Consider the following 23,394-nt stretch of genomic DNA (forward strand, 5'->3'; position numbering starts at 1 on the left):
TTAATTATTATTATTATTTTATTTATTATTATTATTTTTGTTTTTGTTTTTTAACAAGAATCACACCAAGAAAGTTCTAAATTATTATTTGGATCAAAGGTTGAACGACACTTTTGTTGATTAGAGTATGATGGATAAAGGTCTGTCACTGGGAAAGCACATGAATCTTGATAACACCAACCAAAGAGTGAAAGGTCGACAGTTCCCATTTGAATCTGCATTGTTTCTCCTCCCTCTGATCCGAGTTGTAGAGAACAACGAGTATCTGAGCTTTTTGAAAAGGCAAAGAACATCTTGTTAAAATCAGATACCGATGGGACTGGGAATGATGATATTGGCATTACAATATTTGAAGGGATATTGGAAAATACAAATCTTGATGCTTGGGGTTGAGAATATATATCAAACAAGAACTCTCCCAATTCGTTGGTCACAGTTTGTTGACCGAGATAGGTAACAGTGATACCAGACAAACCAACATATTGTTGTGCACTTTGGACAATCACAACCTTTCCACCAATGGTTGTTTTTCTCTTGGCCAAACGTTCTTGAGGATAGACTTCTGCTGTTTGTCCTTGTAGAATGGTTACAGGGGACATGTCGTCGTAGGTACTGCCAAATTTGTATGCTGCTTGTATACCATACAACTTGGCAGTTGTTGGTACGAGAGAAGGTAGAGATTGGGTATTTCCACTTACAAGTGACGTTCCTGACAAGTAACAACCATCATGACCAGATTGAATACTTAAAAGGGTAGTAGACGCCCCTACAGAAGACGAGCCCCATTCACCAATGTAATATTTGACAAGCGATTGTTGTGATGATTGCTTTTTAAAAAGTATTAATGAGTAGCCATTGGATAGGATCTCGCCTGGTCGAAGGATTTGTCCTGGAACAAGATAACTTCCAGGCAAGAAGAATTGAGTGACCGAGGGGGCCATTGCATAACGACCCCAAATGATGTTTCCATACATATCGGTAAACAAAAGAGCCCACTCCAAACCGCTAAAAGTACCCTTGGGTGCTAAAAACAAGTATCGACCACGGAGTATAGGATTAATGTTGGATGGGAAAGATGGCAATGCACACTTGGGTGTAACAATAGAACCTTTTAGACAAAGATTATTTGGTGTGATTTCTAAAGCAACCGATGAGTCAGAAAAGATCGTTGAAGTTTCATAGGACCATACCTCTTGATTTAGCGACTCGACTGACAATCTCAGCCTCGTGGGCAGCCCTGAACTTGTGAGTTTTAGAAATTGGAAGCCGTTGCTAATAAAATTGCCTGTTTTTAGGGTGGGATTGGATTGGACATCGAGATAGGTAATACCGGTTGCCAAAAATGATGTTGTATAGAGATTAAAAGAGTATGGTCTTGTGTATGCCCATGTAAAGTTGCTTGTAGGCAGTCCAGTGGAATGATAAAAGATGCCTTGTGGATAAAGTGACAATACCTTGTTATTACTATTGGTGGCTGGTCTATTAAATTGACCACACTGTAATTGCAAACCGGTACCCTTTAAACAAAGGCCAGTGTTGGTGACGACAGCGGTGTATGGCGCAATTAAGCTGTCTGGTAAAATAGTAGAGGAATTTAGAATATTTCCAGCACCGTCAAAGATTGATACTACCAACTTGTCGGTCACGGAAATCTCAGAATAACCAACTCGACTATCAACTGCTGATCTGAGTGTAGCAAGTGGTCCAATTGATTGACCTTGTTCTAGATAAACAGTGGGAGGACTTGGTGTTGGGTCATTATATGTGATGGTAAAGGTTCTATTGAGAATGACATTGTTTACTTGGATAAACAATAATTGATTTCCGATACCCACAGGTGGAACAAAACATAATAATCGTTCACTACAAGCGATAGATGTTGAGAAATTTCCAATGTAGAGTGATTTATAAACACCCAATGGGAATGGATCGGTAAATTGATAATATTCTCCTTCTGTCTTGGTTGATATAGAGAACAACGTGTCGGGTGGTGCAATTTGAATTTGGGAGATTCCAAGTTTGGTAGGAATTGGAATAGAGGTACCATTTCTACTTGTGAGTGTAATAGGTTGTCCTGATGTTCCAAATAGGTACACTTGCATTTGAGTGTTGGATGTAGTAAAAGAGATGGGTCGGTTTATCCATCCCAACATTCCAATAAATGTGTTGGTGTAGTGACCAGGTGGAAGGATCAGCTCTGCAGATTGGTTTACATGTCCAAAGGTAACAAGATTTGTCAGATCTTGATTTCTGCTGGTCTTGATCATTGGAACATTAAAAATAACATTATTTGTTAAATTGGCAACCAAATTAATGTTATTCAAAAGTGACATGGTTTCAGGATTCGTCGTGACTTGTATTCTAATACCTTGTGAACTACCCCAAACATAGGAATTGGTGTTTACGTTTGGAGTCAATTCGAGAGGTGATGAAAATCCAGCGACATATATTTGTACCTTTGAAGATAACAAATTGGGATTATAGGCAGACAGTGGAAGGTTGCCAGTTGGTGATGATATCGATTCAATGTAGAGATTGATTATAAATGTCTTTTGACTAATTGATACAAAGTTATTTTCACTAAACATAACCAAACATTGGTCTGGAAATGAATAGGTTGTAATTCTATTGGCACATGCTTTGTTCAATGTACACCAACCAAAATCAGATAATCTAAAAGTACCAACATCCAAATATAATTTACTATTATCATTTGAATTTAAATAACCATAACAATTTCCTAAAGAACAAATAAATAAAAGAATATTAATAAATGATTTCTTTTCTTTCATTTTTATATTTGTTTCTCTTTTACCTTTTTGATAAAGTGGAATATCTCTATTAAATCTAATTTGGTAGAGAGTCAATTCTGGAATTGGAGTATAGTATTGAGAAGGAATATTGATGAATTTAAGTTTCTCTGTCATCGATTGATGAGAACGAAGAGAAAAGAAACCTTTGGCGTCAGAGGTTGTAGATGATACACCAATCGAAACGGTGACACCCAAGAGTCCAACTTCATTTTGATCCATTATATTATTACGATTGAGATCAATGAAAACTTGACCTTGAATGAGATCTTGTAATAGTGGTGAGAATGAATGGTCAATAAAAGTGACATACGAAAAAGTGGCTATCTTTGATCGCGTTTCCAAAATGACACTGGATGTAGATGGTCTAAGACCCCAGTATGAAAGAGTGGTTGTGATGGTAGATAGTTGAGTTGAGTCTTGATCGTTAAAACATTGAGGCGTTGTTCCAGACAAGAGTAGAATATTACCAATGCATTGCACTTGAGACAAGAGGACCTTGTTTGGATGTCCTGGTGGTTCCCGGTAATATTTAATATATCCTGCAATTGCATCATAGACCATATAGACGAGACCATTGGTTAGGAACTGACCATTTCTGAGAGCTTGTCCTGCTACCATGTATGACCCAGGTAGCATTGAAAAACTTGAAGAGGGTCCATCATGTCTTGCCCAAACAACATGTCCGTTTGCATTTAGCATGAGAATCATCCAGTTGTATCCTTGAACATATCCAGTGGGAGCAACCAAGAAATAGCGACCTCCAAGTCCAGCGGTATAGGTACACCATTTTTTTACACCTGCACTATCGACTAAACATAGATCACCATCCGCATAGAAAACAAGTTTTTGTGCAGTAGGTGAATACGCGTATTGTTCCCATACTTGATTGCGATTTTGATCTTTAAGGGTGAAACCATAGTTTTGTTGAACATAGATTGAATAGTAACCATTTCCAATAGTTTGAGTATCACTTAGAGTATTTCTAGTTGGGTCGAGACAATCCAAATAACCAAGTCCTGATCCAAGAGGTCCATACATTGAATATTCTGTGATGGAAGCTCTAAACCTTGCCCATAATACTCTTCCCAATTCATCTTGAACCATTGCACCATCAGGATGAGTTGAGAAATATCTCATTGCCACACCTTCGATAAAGATGATTTTAGATGACCTAACCCAGTTTATAGAGAAAGAGGTGTTTGTCATGGTTACGTTAATTGGGTAAATTACGTTCGAGACAGAGTAACTATCAATAACAGTGGCAGTTTGATTTTCAACTGATTCTATTGTAAAGGTTCGTGTTTTCATTAAAACATTTGTATATCGATAGTTGTCAATTGAAATAGAGCTTAACGTGCCAACATTGCTAAAGGTCATTGACAGTGTTTTGTTTGGACCAAAAGAATCGAGATAGGTTCCTGGTGCGGTGGGGACTGGATATCTAACTGGATAGGTAATGATATAGGTGGTGTACAATTGAATGTTTCCAGGTTGCAATTTGACGACCAATTGTCTGTCAGATGCAGGCAACGTTGGGAATAAACAAATGAGAACTTCTGAACACTTGAGTTGTACTCCTTCCAAATGTAGTGACAATGATCTAGAGGATTGGAATGGATTGGCAGGTAAACGAACATAACCACCTTCAGTTGGAACAATGGTATTGAATATATTCTTGTGGGCTACCTCTATACTGTAAATATCAGTATTTGTAGGGATTGTGAATACATTATTATTGGTTGTTCCAATGAATGGTCCAACCATAGACGAATCACTCTTGAATATCAATACTATCACATCTGGTGAAAAGGTAATGATTTTTCTTGCACGATTATTATTCCAAGATAGTCTTGTTAAAATGTCATTTTTGTAAACACCCATTGGCAGTGTAAGAACGGTATTTTGGACATCATACAATTCTACCATATATCCAATCACTGTCGGTTTGGTTGTGATTCCAATTTGAATGGCAGTTGATGGAGGATTGGACGAATCAATCTTGATATGATTCATAATGGCATATTGATGCGATGATTGGGGTGGGGCAACAATCGATAATGTTGAAAGTTGACCAGGAATATTGGGGACCGTAATGATTGCAATTGAAGAAGTAAGAGTTTCTAGTGAGATACTTCTGCCTTGATAAACAAACGACGTTCGAACCAACATTGGATAAGCGAGTGGTTGGAATACTCCAAAGGGCAGGCCTGTTCTAATAAAAAGATCGTCATACAGGTCGACTGTGATGTTGATACCTTCTATAATAGTAATAGTATTGTCACTATTATTCAATCGAATGCAATTAGGGGGCATTGATACCGATGTGATTGGGTATTGACAAGTTTGACCTTCTAAACACCATCCAGCATAATTTGAAAGGTTTATTATTCCTTCAACAAATTCAATTTGATTCGTGCCGGAAATTAAATATCCATTACATTTTAAATCTAAATAGTAGTAAAATAAATAAATAAAATAAAGAGTTAATAATTAATAAATGATCATTTAAATCTTTTCTTTTCTTTCTATTCTTACTGAGTTTTCTCAATGGAACATTGATAGAGGTATAAGAAGTAAAATCCAATGAGGGAGAATCTCCTTGTGGATAGAATGCGACGGTTGATTGAGCGGGGTATTGAATTGTTGGACCAAAAACGTGAACTTTAAAAGCTTTGATTTGATTAAAACTATTTGTTTGCATTCTGTACCCAGTTAAAGTACTGATGGTATAGGACGATGGTACATTAAAAATTTCTAAATGAACTCCTGAAATGATTTTCTCACCAATTTCATAGATTCCATTAAGATTGGTATCGTGGAAAACCACACCCGATACATTAATCTTGGTAAGTGAAACTGGGTAGGGATTTAAAAGCCAGTCGTTGGTTTTGATGAATATTCTTGCCTTTGGTGAGATTGGTCCTAATCTTGGGATATTACAAACCCAATAACGGAGCTTTCCTAATAAATCTATTAGTTGGCATGCATACGAATTAATCTTTTCATTAACAGAAATGTATGGTGGAGTTGAACCAACAATATCAGGTATCGTTAAAGATTGTCCATAGGGGCTGAGTACTACTCCTTGTAGGATTCCAAGTGGAGCTATTGTAATAGTAATGGGAGCTGGAGACAAATTGATGATGGTTGCTTGGGTATATGAATAGGTAATTGCTTGGTGCAAGATAGTAACAAGAGTGTTGGTGCCAATAGGAACAATCTTTGTTATGGGTGAGGTCATTTCAAGTGAGTAAGTACCAATTGGCAAGTTAACAACTCCATTACTCGTGGTCTCTATTTGAGTAGAGTGAGGATATTGTGATTTGTTGTAGTAAGCAATATAGATATCTTTTTGTTGGTTGACCACCGACATGGTATTAAATTCAACAATAATGCTGCCATAGATATTAGTGTAGGTTGGAGAGGCCGACCCAGGTTTAATAGTGCAAACACTTTTAGCACAATTAAAATAACAAACAGAACCACTACAATATCGTGCCGTATTTCCATCATAAACAATTGACGCCTGTGCACCTAAAATATTAGGTTCATTAACATCCAATCGTAAATTTAAATTTTTATCTTCATACAAATAGATACGAATAGTATTTGCTATAAATTAAAAAATAGTATAAACAGTTAGTTTCATGCGATTAATCCTTCAATAATTCTGTTTAATTTTTGAGATACATACTGTAAAGATAAACTTGACCTGTAGTACTTGATATTAAAACAGTAGATCCATATGGAATACTGTAAGAATAGTTTAATTGACATTCCGTTGTAAAACACCAACCATACACTCCAACATTAATATTGGATTGAATATTTAAAGTTTCTTGATTGTAGGTGACCGTTCCAACGGTCAGAAGCTTTTGGAACCCACCAAAATTAAAGATATTAATACCACTGTTACTTTTTAAAGAGACCGAGAATGTATCTCTAGGGAATAATTTAGTGGATGTAAAAGCCTTGATTTTATAGTCTCCAGGTGGAATTCCAGCAAACATATACTCTGATGTTGTAGTGATTAATGATTGAGTAAATTGACCATCGGTTGATGTCAATGTAACTGTTACTTGTGCACTGATGTTCAGGTCACCTTGTGAAAGCATATTATTATTATCTTGGTCGAGGTAGATACGTCCAACAATTGATACATCAAAATTGAACTTGTCAGATTCTTGTTCTTTGATAATGACAACGACACCTGTGGCCGATGCGACAAATGGAGAGGTACAAGTAACAATGTCGTTGGGTTTGAATACAGGAAGCTGACATAATTGACTCTGCAAGTTAGAATATAAAACGACTGATGCACTTGTACCAATTAAACTTCCAACAAAGTTGTAACCTTTGATTGATAATTGGTTTCCTGTTAATTTAACAGCGCTGACTATAGATGGTGGTAAATAAGAAGCCAATATAGGTTTGGTGTTCCAAGGTGTCATTGTTTTTCCATTGATTGTTCCAGTGAGTGGAATATCTTTGCCAACACCAGCTGGAATGGTACATTCCATGAGGAGGTTAAATGGTTGACATTGTATTGGCTGTTGTAAGTAAAAGTTGATAGAGTCGATATCATAAATAGATGATCCCAATGAATCACCTTGTATTCTCATTACTTGGCCACCAGAGGTATTGAATAGTTTTGGTGTGACGAAATCAACATAGGGAATATCGTATGTTACTGGCATCGTAGCTGTTTGACCACCAACATTAACGACAATCTGGCTACTTCCACTACCTTTTGGTACGATAAAGGTAATCACTTCTGGTGAGTAGTCGAGAACTTGACACTTTTGTTTGTTGATTGTAACGTGTGGACCAAAATCACTGTTTTTCAATCCAAAATACTTTCCATACAAATAAATGGTTTCACCAACATGAACAGTGGTCGATGGACTGACTGAATGAATAATGGGTGGTCTAAAAGAGACCAATGATGTATCAATATTGGCTTTGTTTAGATTGGTGGTAGAGGTATACAAAGAGTTGGAGTTGGAGTTGGTGGATTGGATGGAAACGGTTCTATCAATACCAAAATCATTAGAGATTGACCGACAAATGACACGATCATTTTGAATTGAAACAATGTCACAATCACTATCTCCAACCTTTACATTAATATTGAGAGCATTATTACCAAAATAGTTACCTGTTATGGTAATGAGATTTGATACTAATGTTGGGCTTTGAATACCGATTATTGTTGGTTGGAAATAGTTGAAATGGAATCGAGTGAGTCCAATCAGACCAGAGGATGAAGATGAAACAGTTGAAACGATATGGTTGTTTCCAATACCAGGTGGAACGATACATTGTAACATGGTCGTTGAAATGAATAGTGTTGATTGACAAATAGTTGATCCAATTTTAACTTTAGAGTTTGAATTAAAATGAATACCTCCTACGTTTATACTATAACCACCTACAGTAGATCCACTCAATGGCGTAACTGATGTGATAATATCTGTGGCTTGACGACAAATACCACTTGACAAGTCAAAATTTGGTAATTCAAAATTGATCTTTGTATTCTTTTGAATGTCACAGAGCTTGTTGTTAAGAGTTGAAACCAAAAATCCTTCATCACCTCCGTTTTCCACTTCTGGAACAAAATATAATTCAAAATCTTTACCATATTTCTTTACCAATGTTGATGGATGTGATCTAAATGAAACAAGTAACGTTGTGATTTGAACAATCGTTGATAATGATGCTATAAATTTGATACCAGATTGTGATGTACGAATATCAATATCAACACCATGTTGATTTGAATTGATATTGTCAAGCATTTCGATAGCTCCAAGTGTTTGTGTATTTGAAAGAATGTCTACAAATAGAGTTTGAACACCTTGGTTTTTATCTTGAATGTTGATCCATTGATCGAGAGCACCATTGAGATCCGAGTAATAAGTGCTTTGTACCGATCCAGATCCAACCAATTCTCTAGTGATACTGTCAACGTCATAGTTGTTTGGATAGTTTTCTGATAAAACTTTCAAGAGGTGAGCAATTGATGAACTGGTGGGGGAGGAAGAGGAGGATGAGGATAAAATGCGAGCATTTCCAGCAATTGGATTTGGTGCAGGTTGCAATAAACCTAATGTTCCAAATAAATCTCTATAACTCTTTAGAATATTCTCTTGTTTGGCATAAAACTTTTCAAAATTATCAATTCCTTCATCTTGAACTCTTATAGTTGTTAGAGTTTTGAGAATCGAGTCAAAAGAAAGCAGCAATTGATTATCATTTAAAATTGTCCAAAATGCAGATGCCATCTTTAGATAATCATCAGATCTTTTGAAATGAATAAAAAAAAGGTTAATTAATTAGTCAATTATTTAAATTTGTTATCAACTTTTTTGATTGACTTACAATTGACCTATATTTGCCAAGTCTTTACTTTGTGCTAAAACAAAACATGGGTTGAAACTGGTTACTGTGGATCCAACAGCTTGATTATGTAAATACCTTGTCAACGACAAAAGAATACCATTGACAAATGTTTTCTGAGAGTTTTGTTGTAGATTTCCATAAAGGCCATTTAATTGGGAAGGTTCTTGAATGGTTCTATTATGATAGTATGCAAGTAATAATAGATAGGTTTGTTCTTCTTGACAAATGTCGGTGTTTCCAACAACATTCAAAACAATCCCTCTATTTTGAGTATCATAATGCGATATAGTGTTGGGTTGTGGTTGTTCGATGATATACTTGACTTTGGTCATACTTGGTAATTGCGATTGTACAAGTGAATTGAATTTTTGTTGAATTAACCAAGTGTGATGGATTCTTTGGTAATCAACAATATCAGAAATAGCGTACACATAGAGAGGGTGGGCATCAGGTGCTGAATGTGCGATTCGATTGGTTCGATAGTGCGATAATTGATAACAATCATGGTTGGGAGGGTTAGAGTTACATACTGAAGCAACCAAATCGTCATTTGCATAGTATTCGACTTTAAGCGCTTGTTTGGCTACAAGTTCTTCTGGCGGTGTAAAAAAGGGTGGTAGGATTGACAAGTTATCGGAAATTTGAGAGAAAGGAGTCTCTGCACCTGGAACACCAAACCCTCTAGGTGAAATAGTAGTACGGAAGGCATTGTATGTAATTCTTTTTGTTCCGTGGAAATGGTGAGTTTCGTAAGGCGTCAGTTTGTATTCATCGAAATATCTTGGTGCTGGGGCTGGTTGGGTGACTTTATTTGAGACTGATTCATAAAGTACGACGGTCACTGGGTTTTGAAAGTTGGGAACAGTGTTTAATTGAATATCCAATTCAACATTTGTTGATCTTACTACATGTTCATTTTCAGAGTGAGAAACTCCATACTCTATCAGCCTATTTGGAGCGGGATCAATAGGTGCAACTAGTTTATACTTGGTTACAGCTCTGTGAAATTGATCTACCAAAGTTGGAGCTTGGAAACAAAATGCTCCACCACCTCTTCCAGGCTAAATAATATAATTATTAATCATTTAAAATAAAATAATTGTGTTAAAACTAATATTATGACTTTTTTTTTGATTTAATAATTACCTGAGCAAAAGCTCTGTTACTATCACCGACACAAAACCAGTCTCCAGTGTTACCACCTCTGGACGAAGGGAGAAAAGTGTAGGCAATCTTGGCATGGTCAGCGGAGTCTTTATGCTCTTCCATGTTGGGATAGACAATTTTTTGATAAACATTGACAATATATGGCGATGGGATCAAAGCTGAACCTTGTCTGAAAGTTTGAACAAATAGTTGTGTACCAAGAGTACGAGCAGCATACTCCCACGTGTCGACACCACCAAATGGATAGCAATAACGATATTTCCAAGGGCTTGTAGATCCTTGGGTTTTATCGCATTGCTTGGGGTCATCGGTATAAAATGTCAAAAAATGATCAATATTATTTTGGATCCTTGCTCTACTCTGGTGCAGATATTGAGTTGGGTAGTACGTTGGATTATCTGGGAAATTTTTTGTGGGGTACCCAGTATTTTCTAAAACTGGATAAAGATTGGGTTGTGGGATGAGTGGGTTCTCGGATAATATTCGGGACATTGATGTTTTAGCAAAATACTTTCCGCCACCTGGTACGTCAAAGTTGGACAAACAAGTTGTAATCGTATCAGGATCACAATTCTATGAAAATAGGAAATTTGAATAAATTAAAAAGATATCCTGAGGCTTTGACGATCACATCGGATACTTACATTCAGATATGTTGGACCAGCGGTTTTGATATTAATCATTTTGGTAGATAGAGACTGAGCACTAATCGAGTCCATATAGATGTTTGCATTGTTGATGATAATATAATCTGCAACTTTGTCCAGTTCAGCCAATCCAGCAAAAGGACGACAAAAATAATGTTGTCTTTTGGTTGATGATCCTAAAAACGCTGGTTTTTGGGGTGGCAGATTAAAATAATCAAGTGTTGGAAAAAGGGGAGTAGAGTGCCTAAGAAAGATTTACGGAAAGATTAATTGGTTAATTATTTCTTTGCAACTGCTTGTAAATTAAAAATTGACTTACAAGACATGAACTCCATATACTTGATTATTATGTTCTTCCCACTAGTCATAGTAGTAGTGGATTTTTTTTTTAAATAAATAATTGGATATGTAGGTTAATATTTTTTTGTATCTAACAGAATCTTCTTTGGTTAGAATATTTCTATTTATCTCTTACAATTACGAATCCTTTGGTATGGCCTTGTGTCTCACCTGAAGGTTTTTTATCATCTTGTGCTCCATTGGTTTGTCCTATAATTAAAAAAAATTAATATTTTGAAAACAATATTTTTTTTAAAGTATAAATATTTACTGAATTTTCCTACTCCATCATTGTAAAATATATAATTTGCTCCTGTATTCTTGGATTGTTCAAGTGTCTTGTACAGAGAATTATGTTCGATATCGGTATGAGTATTTAATGGAGAGAAAGATCTTAGATTCTGGTCGTCAGCATCAGCATACAAATAATCGTCAGGGCGGGGACCATTTAGTAATCTAGGTATCAATCTATAATTGAACCACCATTTCTTTGGAAAATAGTCAAAGTGTTGACCATCAATCGATGAACTGATAGATTGACCCAAACAAGAGACGACATGGACCATATAAGGAATATCAGATTGAACGACACCATCGATTGTAATTTGATGGAATGGAACGATGTCAGTGTTTGGTTGAAGACCAAGAGGTCTGCCACAAATGATATCGGCGGTGCCGGGGGAAGGGACGCATCCAGGTGCTGGGATTCCACCAACTGTAACCAAGGATTGCGCTGTAAATCCAGTACCTCTAATTGTGATGGGTAATGCATTGGAAAGTTTTGATAATCGTGGTTTGATCTCTGTTGCCACAGGTCCGACGATAGTAATACCGGCGCCGGTAGAAAGATCGAATTTGAATTCTGTCTTTTCATTCACAATCAAACGTATTGTCTTTGCTTGGGTAGATGAACCGTATCCGGTACAAACGACCTTGGTATTTGAAGAAGGTGCGCATTGTCCAAGAACAATATCATCCAACATAAACTTTGTTGTGAAACCTTGACTAATTAGATCCAAATTATCCCCTTTCATTTCAAATCCAGTACTTTTAAACTCGACTTGAGTTATTTTTGGGACTATAAACAGTAAATAAATAAATGTTAGTAACTATATAGCAATCTCTACTATTACAATATTGTACGTACCTTTATATCTATAAATTTGGGTGGGAATTGTATACTCATGTTTATCAATTCTGATTGTACATGTAGCATCAAGAGCTGAAGTGATTGTTGTGTCTAAAGAGTAAGATGGAACATTAAACTCAACAATATTATCAGGTAATACATTTCCTTTGGCGATAATAGTATCACCTGCAGGGGTAACAAGTACAAGCTCAACTGCAAACCCTACGAATGTTTCTTCATCAATGGTTTTCAAATTAATTTTTGCCTTGTTTGATTTGAAAATTAAAGATTGAAATGTATTTTGGTCAACTGTAATGATTGGTTCTATAAAAATAATTTTAATATTAATATTTAATATATATATATCCATCTATCTACTTACTTTTAAATTGAAAAGGACCAAGGTGAATTGTCGGTCCATTTGTACCAAGTATCATTGCAATTTGACAGGATGCTCCAGCCGTAAAACCAGCTGAAGAGACGTCAAAGGATAAAACATTGGAGATGACCCTAATAGTTGATGGGATAAATTGACTGGTTCCACAAATTACACTGACAGCAGTACCATCAGGTATAACACCGGTAAATCCTATTCTCATGGTAGTAGTAACTGGGACAGTATTACTATCATAAAGAGCAAAAGATGGTACCGACATAATATGCAATCTTCCAATTTCTATAAATATAATATAAAAAATAATAAAAATAATAATAATAATAAGTAAAAGTATTGTCTATTTAAAATTATTATTATTATAATTTACCAAAAGCATTTTGTAGTTGAATAATTTCGTTTCCAATGGTCAATGAAAGAGTGGCAGATGGGTTTTCAGCATTGAATTGACTCGTCAAGCAGGTAATAGAAGCCAATGTTGTTGGTTGTTGAATAACACATTCAATTCCATCAATGGTTAACAGAGTAGGGTGGCCAAAAAAGGTACCAGTGATTGTGACATACTCTGAACCAGAAATGATCAGCTTTCTTGATAGAATATTTCCAATTTGTGAAGCTATTGAAAAAAATATCAATAAATAAAAAGTATAAATCAATGCCCAGATATACATATACATACCACTCGAAGTGAAATAAGTAAATGGTACTGGCACTCTATTTGCTAAAGTTCCATAGCTAACATCGGGTCTTAGTTCTAGATAAGAACCTGGAGCAATGTTGGGAATGATTGGAAGTGTACAAGTGACCAAGCCATTTAAAAGATTTGCGCCTTGACATACGATTGAAAATTGACCACCAACTTGAACAAAAACAACTTGCAAGTTATCAATTGGTCTATTGATATTAACATTGGCAGTAAAAGTTATTGCTTGAGCTTGACCGGAATAACCTCGGATTGGATTCATTCCCGTTAATATTAGATAATCTAATTAAATTAAATTTAAATTAATAATAATTAATAATTAATATACTCACTCCAACATATTCAATATAAATATAAATATAATATAAATACCATTAACATATATAGAAGTGATAGACACAATGTAATCGGCTGGAGGATTGTAAAGGGATTGGTATTTGATTTTAGCGAGAAGAGTTGTTGGGGTATTGGGTGTTGATGCCAACGTGCATCTAATGGTTGTATCTGCAATGGGATATTGAACAATACAAGGTATATCCTGTATTTGATCTGCTACAAAGAACACTTCTATGACATCACTAAAACTAGCGATGGGAATGAGATTTTCACCATAAATATCAATCTCCACATTTTGTAAATCAGTTAAAAGGTGTGATGTTGAGAATCCTATAATTTTTGAAGACTCTTTTAAAAAAAAAAAAGGTCAGCATTTAATTTTTCTTTCTTTAAATAAATAAATAACATACGTGCAAAATAGACCTGGACCGGGTTATAGTTGTCTACAACAATCTGGTATGTAAGAACGACACCGCGTGGAGGAGGATTTCTTTGGGTGGATTGATCAAAACTAAAGACATGAATCAAATCACTTATACTGTATTCAAACTCCATTTGGACATCGTAAGTGATTGCATCACTTCTTCGTAAGACAACAGAGAGTTGGGAAGGATCTGCAACAACATTGTCCAGAGTGATCCAAACCACATCACCTCCATAGAATATTGTTGGTTCGACATTGAATGATTCTACTTTGAGAACTAAAGTGGATAGTAGCAATAGACAAGATAATAGAATCATAACAAAGAAATGATCTTTGCCATAATAATAAGAATCTTTTTTTCGCTTTCTCTCCATACTTTCTCTCTCTCTATAAATATAAATATAAATGTTGAAAGAAATAGATAGATAGATAGATAGATAGATAAATAATTATTATTGAAGAGGTATTATTTTGTTAATGTTTACAAAAAGAGAGAGGAAACGAGCGAAGTGAGGAGGAGGCCAATAGAACAAGAGTGTCAAAGCAAACTCGTGTGTGTTAATATCTGTTGTTTATGTTGCGATCCACCGTCACTCTGTACTGGGTCTGCACGCTGATACATGTATGTCATATTATAGGTAGGTGGTCTGGTCGTAAAAAATGCCATCAGAAAGTCCATCTTCGCAAGGCAATAAAAACGAGGGAAACCATGGCAGATTTATTCGTAAATTGCTTAACATAGGCTAATCTAGGGGCCTATCCATCTTATGTTCATCGAATCACTCGTCAAAGAGACCTCCACTCCTCCCAATGTAAACCAAATGAAATGAATGCCTCTCCTAGTTTGTGTAGTTCTACATTTAATAGAGCTATAACTTAATGAGAGAAGATAGACAGATAGATATACATTCTTATTTATATTTATAATAATAATAATAATAAATTAGACAAGTATTGACCGCTGACCAAGCAAGCAAGCAATTGCTTATTTTTAACTTCTCAGTATGAAAATCATCAGCAGCTCCACACTTTTATTATTATTGGTGTGTTTGCTTGCTTTTTTATCAGCTACTCCGAAAACGCTCGCACAAAGTATGTTCGTGAACTTCACCACCACCTTACACACAAACCTTCATCATTATATATTTTGCTTATTTATTTACTTTATTTAATTTGTATTTGTATAATCATTAGATTGTTATAAAGACCCAAATAATGTTAGAAATTGGTGGGTAGTTAGAAAACTACCAGGTAGTAATCATTACATCTACTTTGATGATACAGGTGCCATTGAAGGTGGTTCAGAGTATCGTGACAGATTAAGTTTACTCGTATCGAGATTAGGTGAACAAGGTACTGAATACTTTGCATTTAATAATAAACCTTATTACAATGACTTTGAGGAGGAGACAACAACCAAACCACCAAGCTACGGAGAGGTTGCACCAACAGTCATTAAACAACTAATTCAGAGGACTGAATCGCTCAAATCCCTTTCCAAGGGTATCGTATCGTACAGTACATCAAGTAGATCAGGTTACTATTTAAAGCATTCGTTACAAGGATTCCCAGTACCTATTAGACCATCTACTACAGAATCACCATCAGCGTCATCATCTGTCAAGACACCACTCACACATCCAAATGAATGGTTACCAACAGACTTTGTAACCGATCCAAAGGAGATAGATACTACTAGTCTTTCGTACGGACACATCTTTATCTGTCAATCGTTTGATAATATCGATACAAGTCAAATTGCTAAAGCATTGGATGCAGCCGATCCATACATTTATGCTACCAACATTGTAGATAGTGCCTCTAGATCGTTGCTTTCACCTTTATTTATCGAAAATAGAGTACCTGCAAGCACGTCCACTTCGTCTGACGGTAGAATTAAATCATCTTCAAGTATTACATCTCTTTGGCAATCAACAGCTTCAACTTTAAGTTTAAGTTTAACTTTACCTTTAAAATATGTATGTAATATAATCATAATATATATATAATGAATCATTATATTAATATTTGTCTATCTTTTATTTAGAAAATGAATGGAGTTAAAAATATTATTGAAGTAAAGATTCCAAATAGATTTTCAGAGGTGTTTGGTATTCCAGTTGGTTCATCACAATTCTCATCAAATCTAGAGATGAATAGTATTGCATTCTCGGATTCCAATATTTTGGAAAGTGGTACACTTTGTGTTGGTGATTTTGGTTATGCAACCACTCAACCAGGTACCATTGTATGTATTGCACAAGTTCCAGCCAACATTCTCAAGTTTATGCGTATGTGTACAAACAAGTTTGTTGTTTCGGTTGATGGTCAAGAACAGGTGGTTACATCACACACCACATTCAACGGACCTTTGTTGATTGACACGAGTTTTGTGGAAGGTGGTGGCAAGCCAATACCACCAAGTTATACAACACAATACTACCAAGCATTATCGAGTGCTGGTAATCTATTGCCACATACTGCCTACTCTCATCTTCCAACTGACATGCTGTCTGTTGGTTGTAATAGACAGTGTCTCAATAGTTTTATGGAAGGTTTGACTCAAAGTACTGACAAGAATGGGTTCATTACCTACTCTGAATCACGTTCTCAAACCATCCAAGTTTACCTCACCTCAACAATGCCAGGTTCTGTAGCAGTCTCTGTCGTCGGACTAGACCAATCTCAAAAGATTATTCCATTTACCCAGTTGAAAGGTGCTCTCTTCCCAAGCCAAGATACTGATAACAATATTGTCCTTGTCTATCGTACACTCCAAATGCTTGCAGATATTGTCGACAAACGAATCATTCAAGAAGGATCACTCTTGATTGACGACTTGTCATTTATCTTGTCCATTGCACCTAATAATATCGGTCTTGTCAACGGTCTCGCCAACACACCAATCAACCTTGCCTCTCCATGCATGGAAGAGGTATTACGTGCATTCTCCAATGCACTCATCAAATCAGTATCCAACAATCAACTATACGATGTCTCTGCATTGTTATTCCCAACCCCATCCACCATTCATTCAGAATCATCAAGTTATTTTGTTGCCTTCTATCGTGGTCTTGTAAATGCCATGTCCGTGACACTTGGTCAACTTGCATTCCCCAACACTCTACAACACAACCATCTTTTAGATAGTTGTACTGGCTTGCCTGTTGATATTGAAAACTATCGTAACGATCGTGAAGTATCACCAACCAAAGGAATCTACAACGAGGGTTGGGTAACTGCCTATCTCTATGATTTGATCGACTCTAATGATGATTCTGACCAAAGTGCTCTTCCAACGACCCAACAACACCGTCGTGCCCTTTTTGATGATAATTCCGATCACCCAGTACCACTCTATGCCATCGTCGAATCTATCCAAAAGGTTGTACAAGTTTCAACTCAACCAAGTGTCCTTGACTTTACCAATTCATTGGTCTCCGTCCTAGGATCCAGAAAGCTGGTTCGGGAGTTGTATTCAATTGATACTATCATGCAATACAATAACATCTTTTATGTGTGTCCTGTGACCCCTGGTCCAGCCCCTCCCCTTCCAAGTGACAGAGACCCAACATTACAAGAATTCTTTATGTCCAAGTTGGTTGGTGATGCCGATATTCATTCATTACCATTGCAACAAATAGAAACCATCCTTTCATTGTGGGCACAAGACGACAACACACCAATCATGAAAAATCAAGCTCTTCAATATCTTTATTCGAGTGCGTTTAAAAATATGGTTGGTGATCCAAAACTAACCAACATCCTCAAACCTTTTGATGCATCAATGTGTCAATTTGGTTCGTTGGATCGTCCCATCACACCACTTGGTATTCAACTTTTAACAAAGTATTTGGGAATGGTGAGAGATATTGGAGTCATCGCTGAACAACATCTTGGTGGTGTTTTAACAGTTCGAACCTACAAGGATATTTCAGTTGTCTTGTTTAAAGATAAAATATGCTCGTTTACGGTAACCAACAATATTCACCAAGCAGTCAATCAATGTCCATGTACCCCAATGGTCAAATCAATTACACCTCTTAGTGGTCCATTAACTCGAGTCACTCAATTAACTATAACTGGTCGTAATTTGGATAATGCCTACTTTAAAGTAGCAGAGGTTGATTGCATGTCAAATTCAGGTTCAATCGATCCTGGTCTAGAAACATTGATTTGCGAGTTTCCAACATTTGCCGGTACCCACACCATAACCTATGGTAGAGAAGGTGGAGCTTCTCTTAATTGGATCTCAGTGACTACATTTTCATTCACAGTCGATGCACCTCAAATCAATCGTATTACACCCAATTCAAACGTCCCAACAAATAATGCAATGGTAGCTATTTACGGAACCAACTTTTTCCCACCTCCTTTAACGGGTGATGTAATCAATCGTGATGGTATTCAATTATTTATCAATCATGTAGAATTCCCTATAGAGACAACAGATCATGTCGGATCAGAAAACATTATTTATTTTAAAACAAATAATGTTGGTACAAAAAAGTATGTAAAAAAAAAAGAATTATCTTTAACTGTTCTATTATAGTTAACTTTTTTTTTTTTAGTCTAGTTTCAATTAAGATCAGAGGAAAAGAATCAAATATGATAAATATTAGAATGTCAACACCTACAGTTTCTTCAATTAATATTTTCCCATTGACAAGTTTACGTACCAACTCTGAAAATATTCAAACACCAGTTACCGTCACAGGAACAAACTTTGGTCTAAATGAAGAAGAAATCACTGCATTTGTTGGTCCAAATGAATGTGATAGTATAGAGGTCATAACCCAAAACTCGTTTATTTGTAATGCACCAACTGGAAGAGGTATGGGTCACCGAGTAAAGGTTCAAATCGGTGACCAAGTGGCGCTCTCTTCTCAAACACTCAATTACGCCAAACCTTCAATCTACCAAGTTATCGTCAATGGAACCTATCCAACTGGTCCAACCAAATTTTTCTGGATTGTCGGAACTGATTTTGGTACAACTCAATCAGATAGAACTGATATCCATGTTTATTTCAAGCATCAAGATACAAAACTCAAAGAACTTCACACCAAACCAGCAGATTGCAAAAATGCACTGGAGTTATGCCAAGATTTCCCTTTTATTTATTATAAGTCTTTTAGTCGAAAACCTCAAGACGGTGAGGAGGAGGTTTGGGTACCATCCAAAGATATCGAACAAGCCAACAAAAATGAACCAAATTTGGAATGTCTCATTTGTTATTTTGGAAGTGCAGTTGGAGCTGGATGGGAGATTGAAAGTGTCGAGTTTGATGGAAGAAAATCAGTTTTTAATCAATCTGCAAAAACATTGGGTTACCTCAAAGAACTCAAATATTCTCTTCCAGTGGTCGACGAGGTGAAAGCAGAGAATGGCTTGCCAACAAATGGAGGTGAAACATTCCGTCTCCTTTCCGATGAAGGTGTATTCCCTCCAAACGAAATGCTCAACACTGAAATCGACCAAGACACCGGTGTCCCTACTCCAACACAACGTTTTGAAATTGACTCTACCTATAGTAACATGACAATTGGTAGTTTTAAAGTCGATTTTGATCATATTAATTGGATAGACTCTAAAACAATCGAAGCAACTTTACCACCTGGATATGGTGCCAATTTACTTATTAAATTATATGTTGGTAAACAATATGCAGAGAGTAGAAAAATTAGTTATGATCGTATGTATATATTTGAAAATATTTTATTTGTTTATTTATTAATTATCATTTTTTATTTATTTTTAGCACCTAGATTATTAGAAGGATTATTTGGAGGACCTGAAGAAGGAGGAAATGTAATTGATATTTTGGGATACAATTTCCTACCCTATCAATTTGTTCATCAATTTCAAACACCAATCCCATCAATGACAGTAAAAATCAATGCAAAGCAATGTCGTTCGGTTTTATGGGTCAACCATAACCGTGTTTTATGTGAGGTACCTCCTGGAGTAGGAAAACAATTGCATATTGATGTGGTCGTTGGTGGACAAGAAACTAGAATTGTCAACGATTATTACTCTTATTATCGCAACGAACCAGAACCTCCAAGCATCTGGACCACGATTTTCATCACAGTTACAGTGACCACAACCGTCTCTGTTACTGGTGGGCATAGATTCTTGACCTACGGAGGTAACGCTGCTAATTATAACGGTTACCAACGAATAGAACAAGAAGATTTGAATAATGGTGAAAGGAGATGGATTGAACTAACGAGATTTGGATTTGAACGTCACGCTTCTGACTTGTTGCTCACCACACTTGCCGCCGATGGACCACCTGAACCTGGAACTATCGTTCTCAGCTTTGTCATTCCACCAGGTGGTGGTCGAGTTGGGCACAGATACGTTGATGGTCTATTCCGTAGTCCCCTCAACACATTAGTCTCTTACAAATCACCCGTCCTGACCAACGTCAATTTCATGCAATTGGGGTACCTCTTACGACTACAAGGTTCAGACTTGGGTCTTCCTCAATTCCGCGGTGATATTTCCATTCAAGTTGGTACTACCAAGTGTGCTCTTCGTAGCATTTCAACGGATGCTGCAACGGCCACATGTTACAATTTCAAGACGATTTGTACGAAAAATCAACCAGATCTGGTTGTTACAATCACCTTTAAGAGACAAACATCCAACTTTTACACTTTACCACCCAATCCAAGTTGTTCCGACGACCAAGTTGATAATCCAAGACCATCTGTCCCAACACTTGTTATCGTCGCCGTCATCGCCGTTCCCCTTCTTATCGGTGCTGCATGTATTATTTTTGCACCTGAATGCCTTGCCTTTGCCCTTACGATTTCAGGTTTGACAAAGGGAACATCAACAGCCTTTACCATCATTTATGGTGTCTTTACCGTATCACAATTAACAAATGTTATTAATGTACTCACTATCCTAACAAGAGAAGAGTTTATTGTTAACGGACCAAATGTAAAAGTTGTAGTTAAAAGTGGAACAGTCGTTAAAACTTATTATTCTGGTGAAACAATTCCAGCCCTCTCAGATCCATTTGCAGTTATTGAAATTTATGATTTAGGTAAATAGAAAAAACTATAATAATTATTTAGAATATATTATATTAATTAATTTTTTATATTGTAATAATATTATTATTTATTTATTTTATTTTATTTTATTTTATTTTAGGATTATTTTCAACAGTACCATTAATACCACAAGAAGGTGTGCCAATTTATTTGGAATCAATTTATTATACAGTTCCACAATATTATTTAGATGGAATGGAAATGACATGTTCAAATGTTGAAGATATTACAACTACTCCTTCAACAGTGATGACTCAATGTTTGGTACCACCATATGTTGGAGGAGACCTTACCAAAGAGGTTGTAGTAAAATTGGGTGGAATTGCAATTTCAGAGACCTATTCAATTACCTATGAAGGAGAACCAAAACCTCTCCCCTATGTCGATTATTTCAAAGGAAGAGTTTATTATGATCAAAACAACAACAATATTTTCAACTCTGTCTTTGATCGCCCAGCTGAAAAGATTATTATTCAAATCAAACAAGGTTCAACAGTGGTAGCTCAAACAATGACCAATATGGATGGTTATTATGCATTCCCCAGTGTCGATGTTACTTCGATGACACCCAAACCAACTCTCTATGTGTTACCAAGCCAACAACAACCAGAACACCATGTAACCCAACCACTTTCGTTTATCATCCCAAGAAACAACCTCCGAGTAAAAGCAACTTTTTCAGGAACTGATATAGCTTTACTCGTCGAGTTACAAGATTATGGGTGTCAAGGAACTACAACTACACCACCATCAAACAACATTGCACCAAACGAGAATGTCGAATTACAATATGGCCTTTATCAATATACTTATGGTACTGATGGATTGATTCATCCAGGTATGACATTTTGGCCATCATTCCAATCGTATTGTATGATGACATTATTTGAAAATTATTTCTTAATTGGTTATAGTATGTAGTAGTAGAAACAAAAAACAAAATAGATATAAATTTATATTAACTATTTTTATTTCCTTTTTATTTTACTTTTTTTTTAGAACATAGATATGATTATCAATTTTATTTTGATATAAATTCAAATGGTAAGATGGACCCATCAGAAATTGGATTGGAGTATTATATGCCTAGAGCATTGATTAAAGCAATATCAAATCAACCAAAATTATTAAAGAGAGATATAGTGGTTGATAGGGCCACAAGAAAGACATGGGTTGATTTTGCAGCCCACACTGATCTATATTTCTACAACGATATGCCATCGGAAATCACAAACTACACCATTGCTCTCAATGGATACGGTTTGTCCATCCCAAATCCAACAGTCGCCACTCGTTTAACAGTAAACGTCCCAATGTTTATCGAAAAAACACTTGTTACAATGTTTGGCAAAAGTAATGGATTAGTTACAGACTTTTCTCTATCATTGCCATTTGGTTTATTCAAAACTACCTACTTTGACAATATGAGACCATTATTTGCATTTAATCAAGCTGTCATTAAACTTGATTCAGATGGTGATATTCTTGTTAAAGTTTTTAAAGATCTCGATGGTTCCTTGGTTGGATCTTATCCAACAGGTTCATCATCAGGTATTCAAGAATATACAATTCCTTTGGTTGGTCATAATATTGAGGTTATTGATAAATGTATGTATTAAAGAAATATAGTACAAAATTTACAACAAGAATCTTTACTTATTTATTCTTTTTTTTTTTAGCAATTTTTACCAAAGTACAAAGAGTTCAAGGATTATTAACAATTGAAATTACAGATAGATTCAATATATTTAGAAATGTCAGATATATTATGGATGGTGATGAATTGGAATGCCAACGATTCGTAGATGCACCAACCATTTGCCACCGTGAAATTTTTGGTGATGAAGATGTTGTCATCATGACATCAATATCAATTATTCTGGATGGTAATCATTTATCACAACCCTATTTCTTTACAATTATGCCTTCTGATCCAACAAGTTAAAAAAAAAAAGTAACAATAAACA

At 35.9% G+C, this 23,394-nt stretch overlaps 2 protein-coding genes across 2 annotated transcripts; one reads left to right on the top strand and one right to left on the bottom strand.

Moving 5' to 3' along the window:
* Positions 1-50: 50 nt before the first annotated feature.
* On the bottom strand, positions 51-14,988 carry DFA_06769 (uncharacterized protein; the record flags this gene model as incomplete). Its single annotated transcript, XM_004366086.1, has 17 exons — positions 51-5,260; positions 5,349-6,425; positions 6,508-9,119; positions 9,198-10,279; positions 10,365-10,554; positions 10,897-10,958; positions 11,030-11,276; positions 11,352-11,392; positions 11,508-11,581; positions 11,643-12,449; positions 12,519-12,824; positions 12,883-13,176; positions 13,265-13,510; positions 13,574-13,879; positions 13,970-14,281; positions 14,344-14,744; positions 14,939-14,988. 17 exons carry the CDS (start codon positions 14,986-14,988, stop codon positions 51-53), a joined length of 13,317 nt encoding a protein of 4,438 aa, XP_004366143.1.
* Positions 14,989-15,183: 195 nt separating this feature from the next.
* On the top strand, positions 15,184-23,372 carry DFA_06770 (uncharacterized protein; the record flags this gene model as incomplete). Its single annotated transcript, XM_004366087.1, has 8 exons — positions 15,184-15,199; positions 15,552-16,336; positions 16,405-18,866; positions 18,929-20,052; positions 20,119-21,417; positions 21,528-22,340; positions 22,427-23,035; positions 23,107-23,372. The coding sequence occupies 8 exons, from the start codon at positions 15,184-15,186 to the stop codon at positions 23,370-23,372; spliced, it is 7,374 nt and encodes a 2,457-aa protein (XP_004366144.1).
* Positions 23,373-23,394: the final 22 nt, after the last annotated feature.

The sequence above is a fragment of the Cavenderia fasciculata genome, assembly GCF_000203815.1.
Source record: "Cavenderia fasciculata unplaced genomic scaffold Scf_EJPB12P01AWP9W-5, whole genome shotgun sequence".
Classification (NCBI taxonomy): Eukaryota; Evosea; class Eumycetozoa; order Acytosteliales; family Cavenderiaceae; genus Cavenderia; species Cavenderia fasciculata.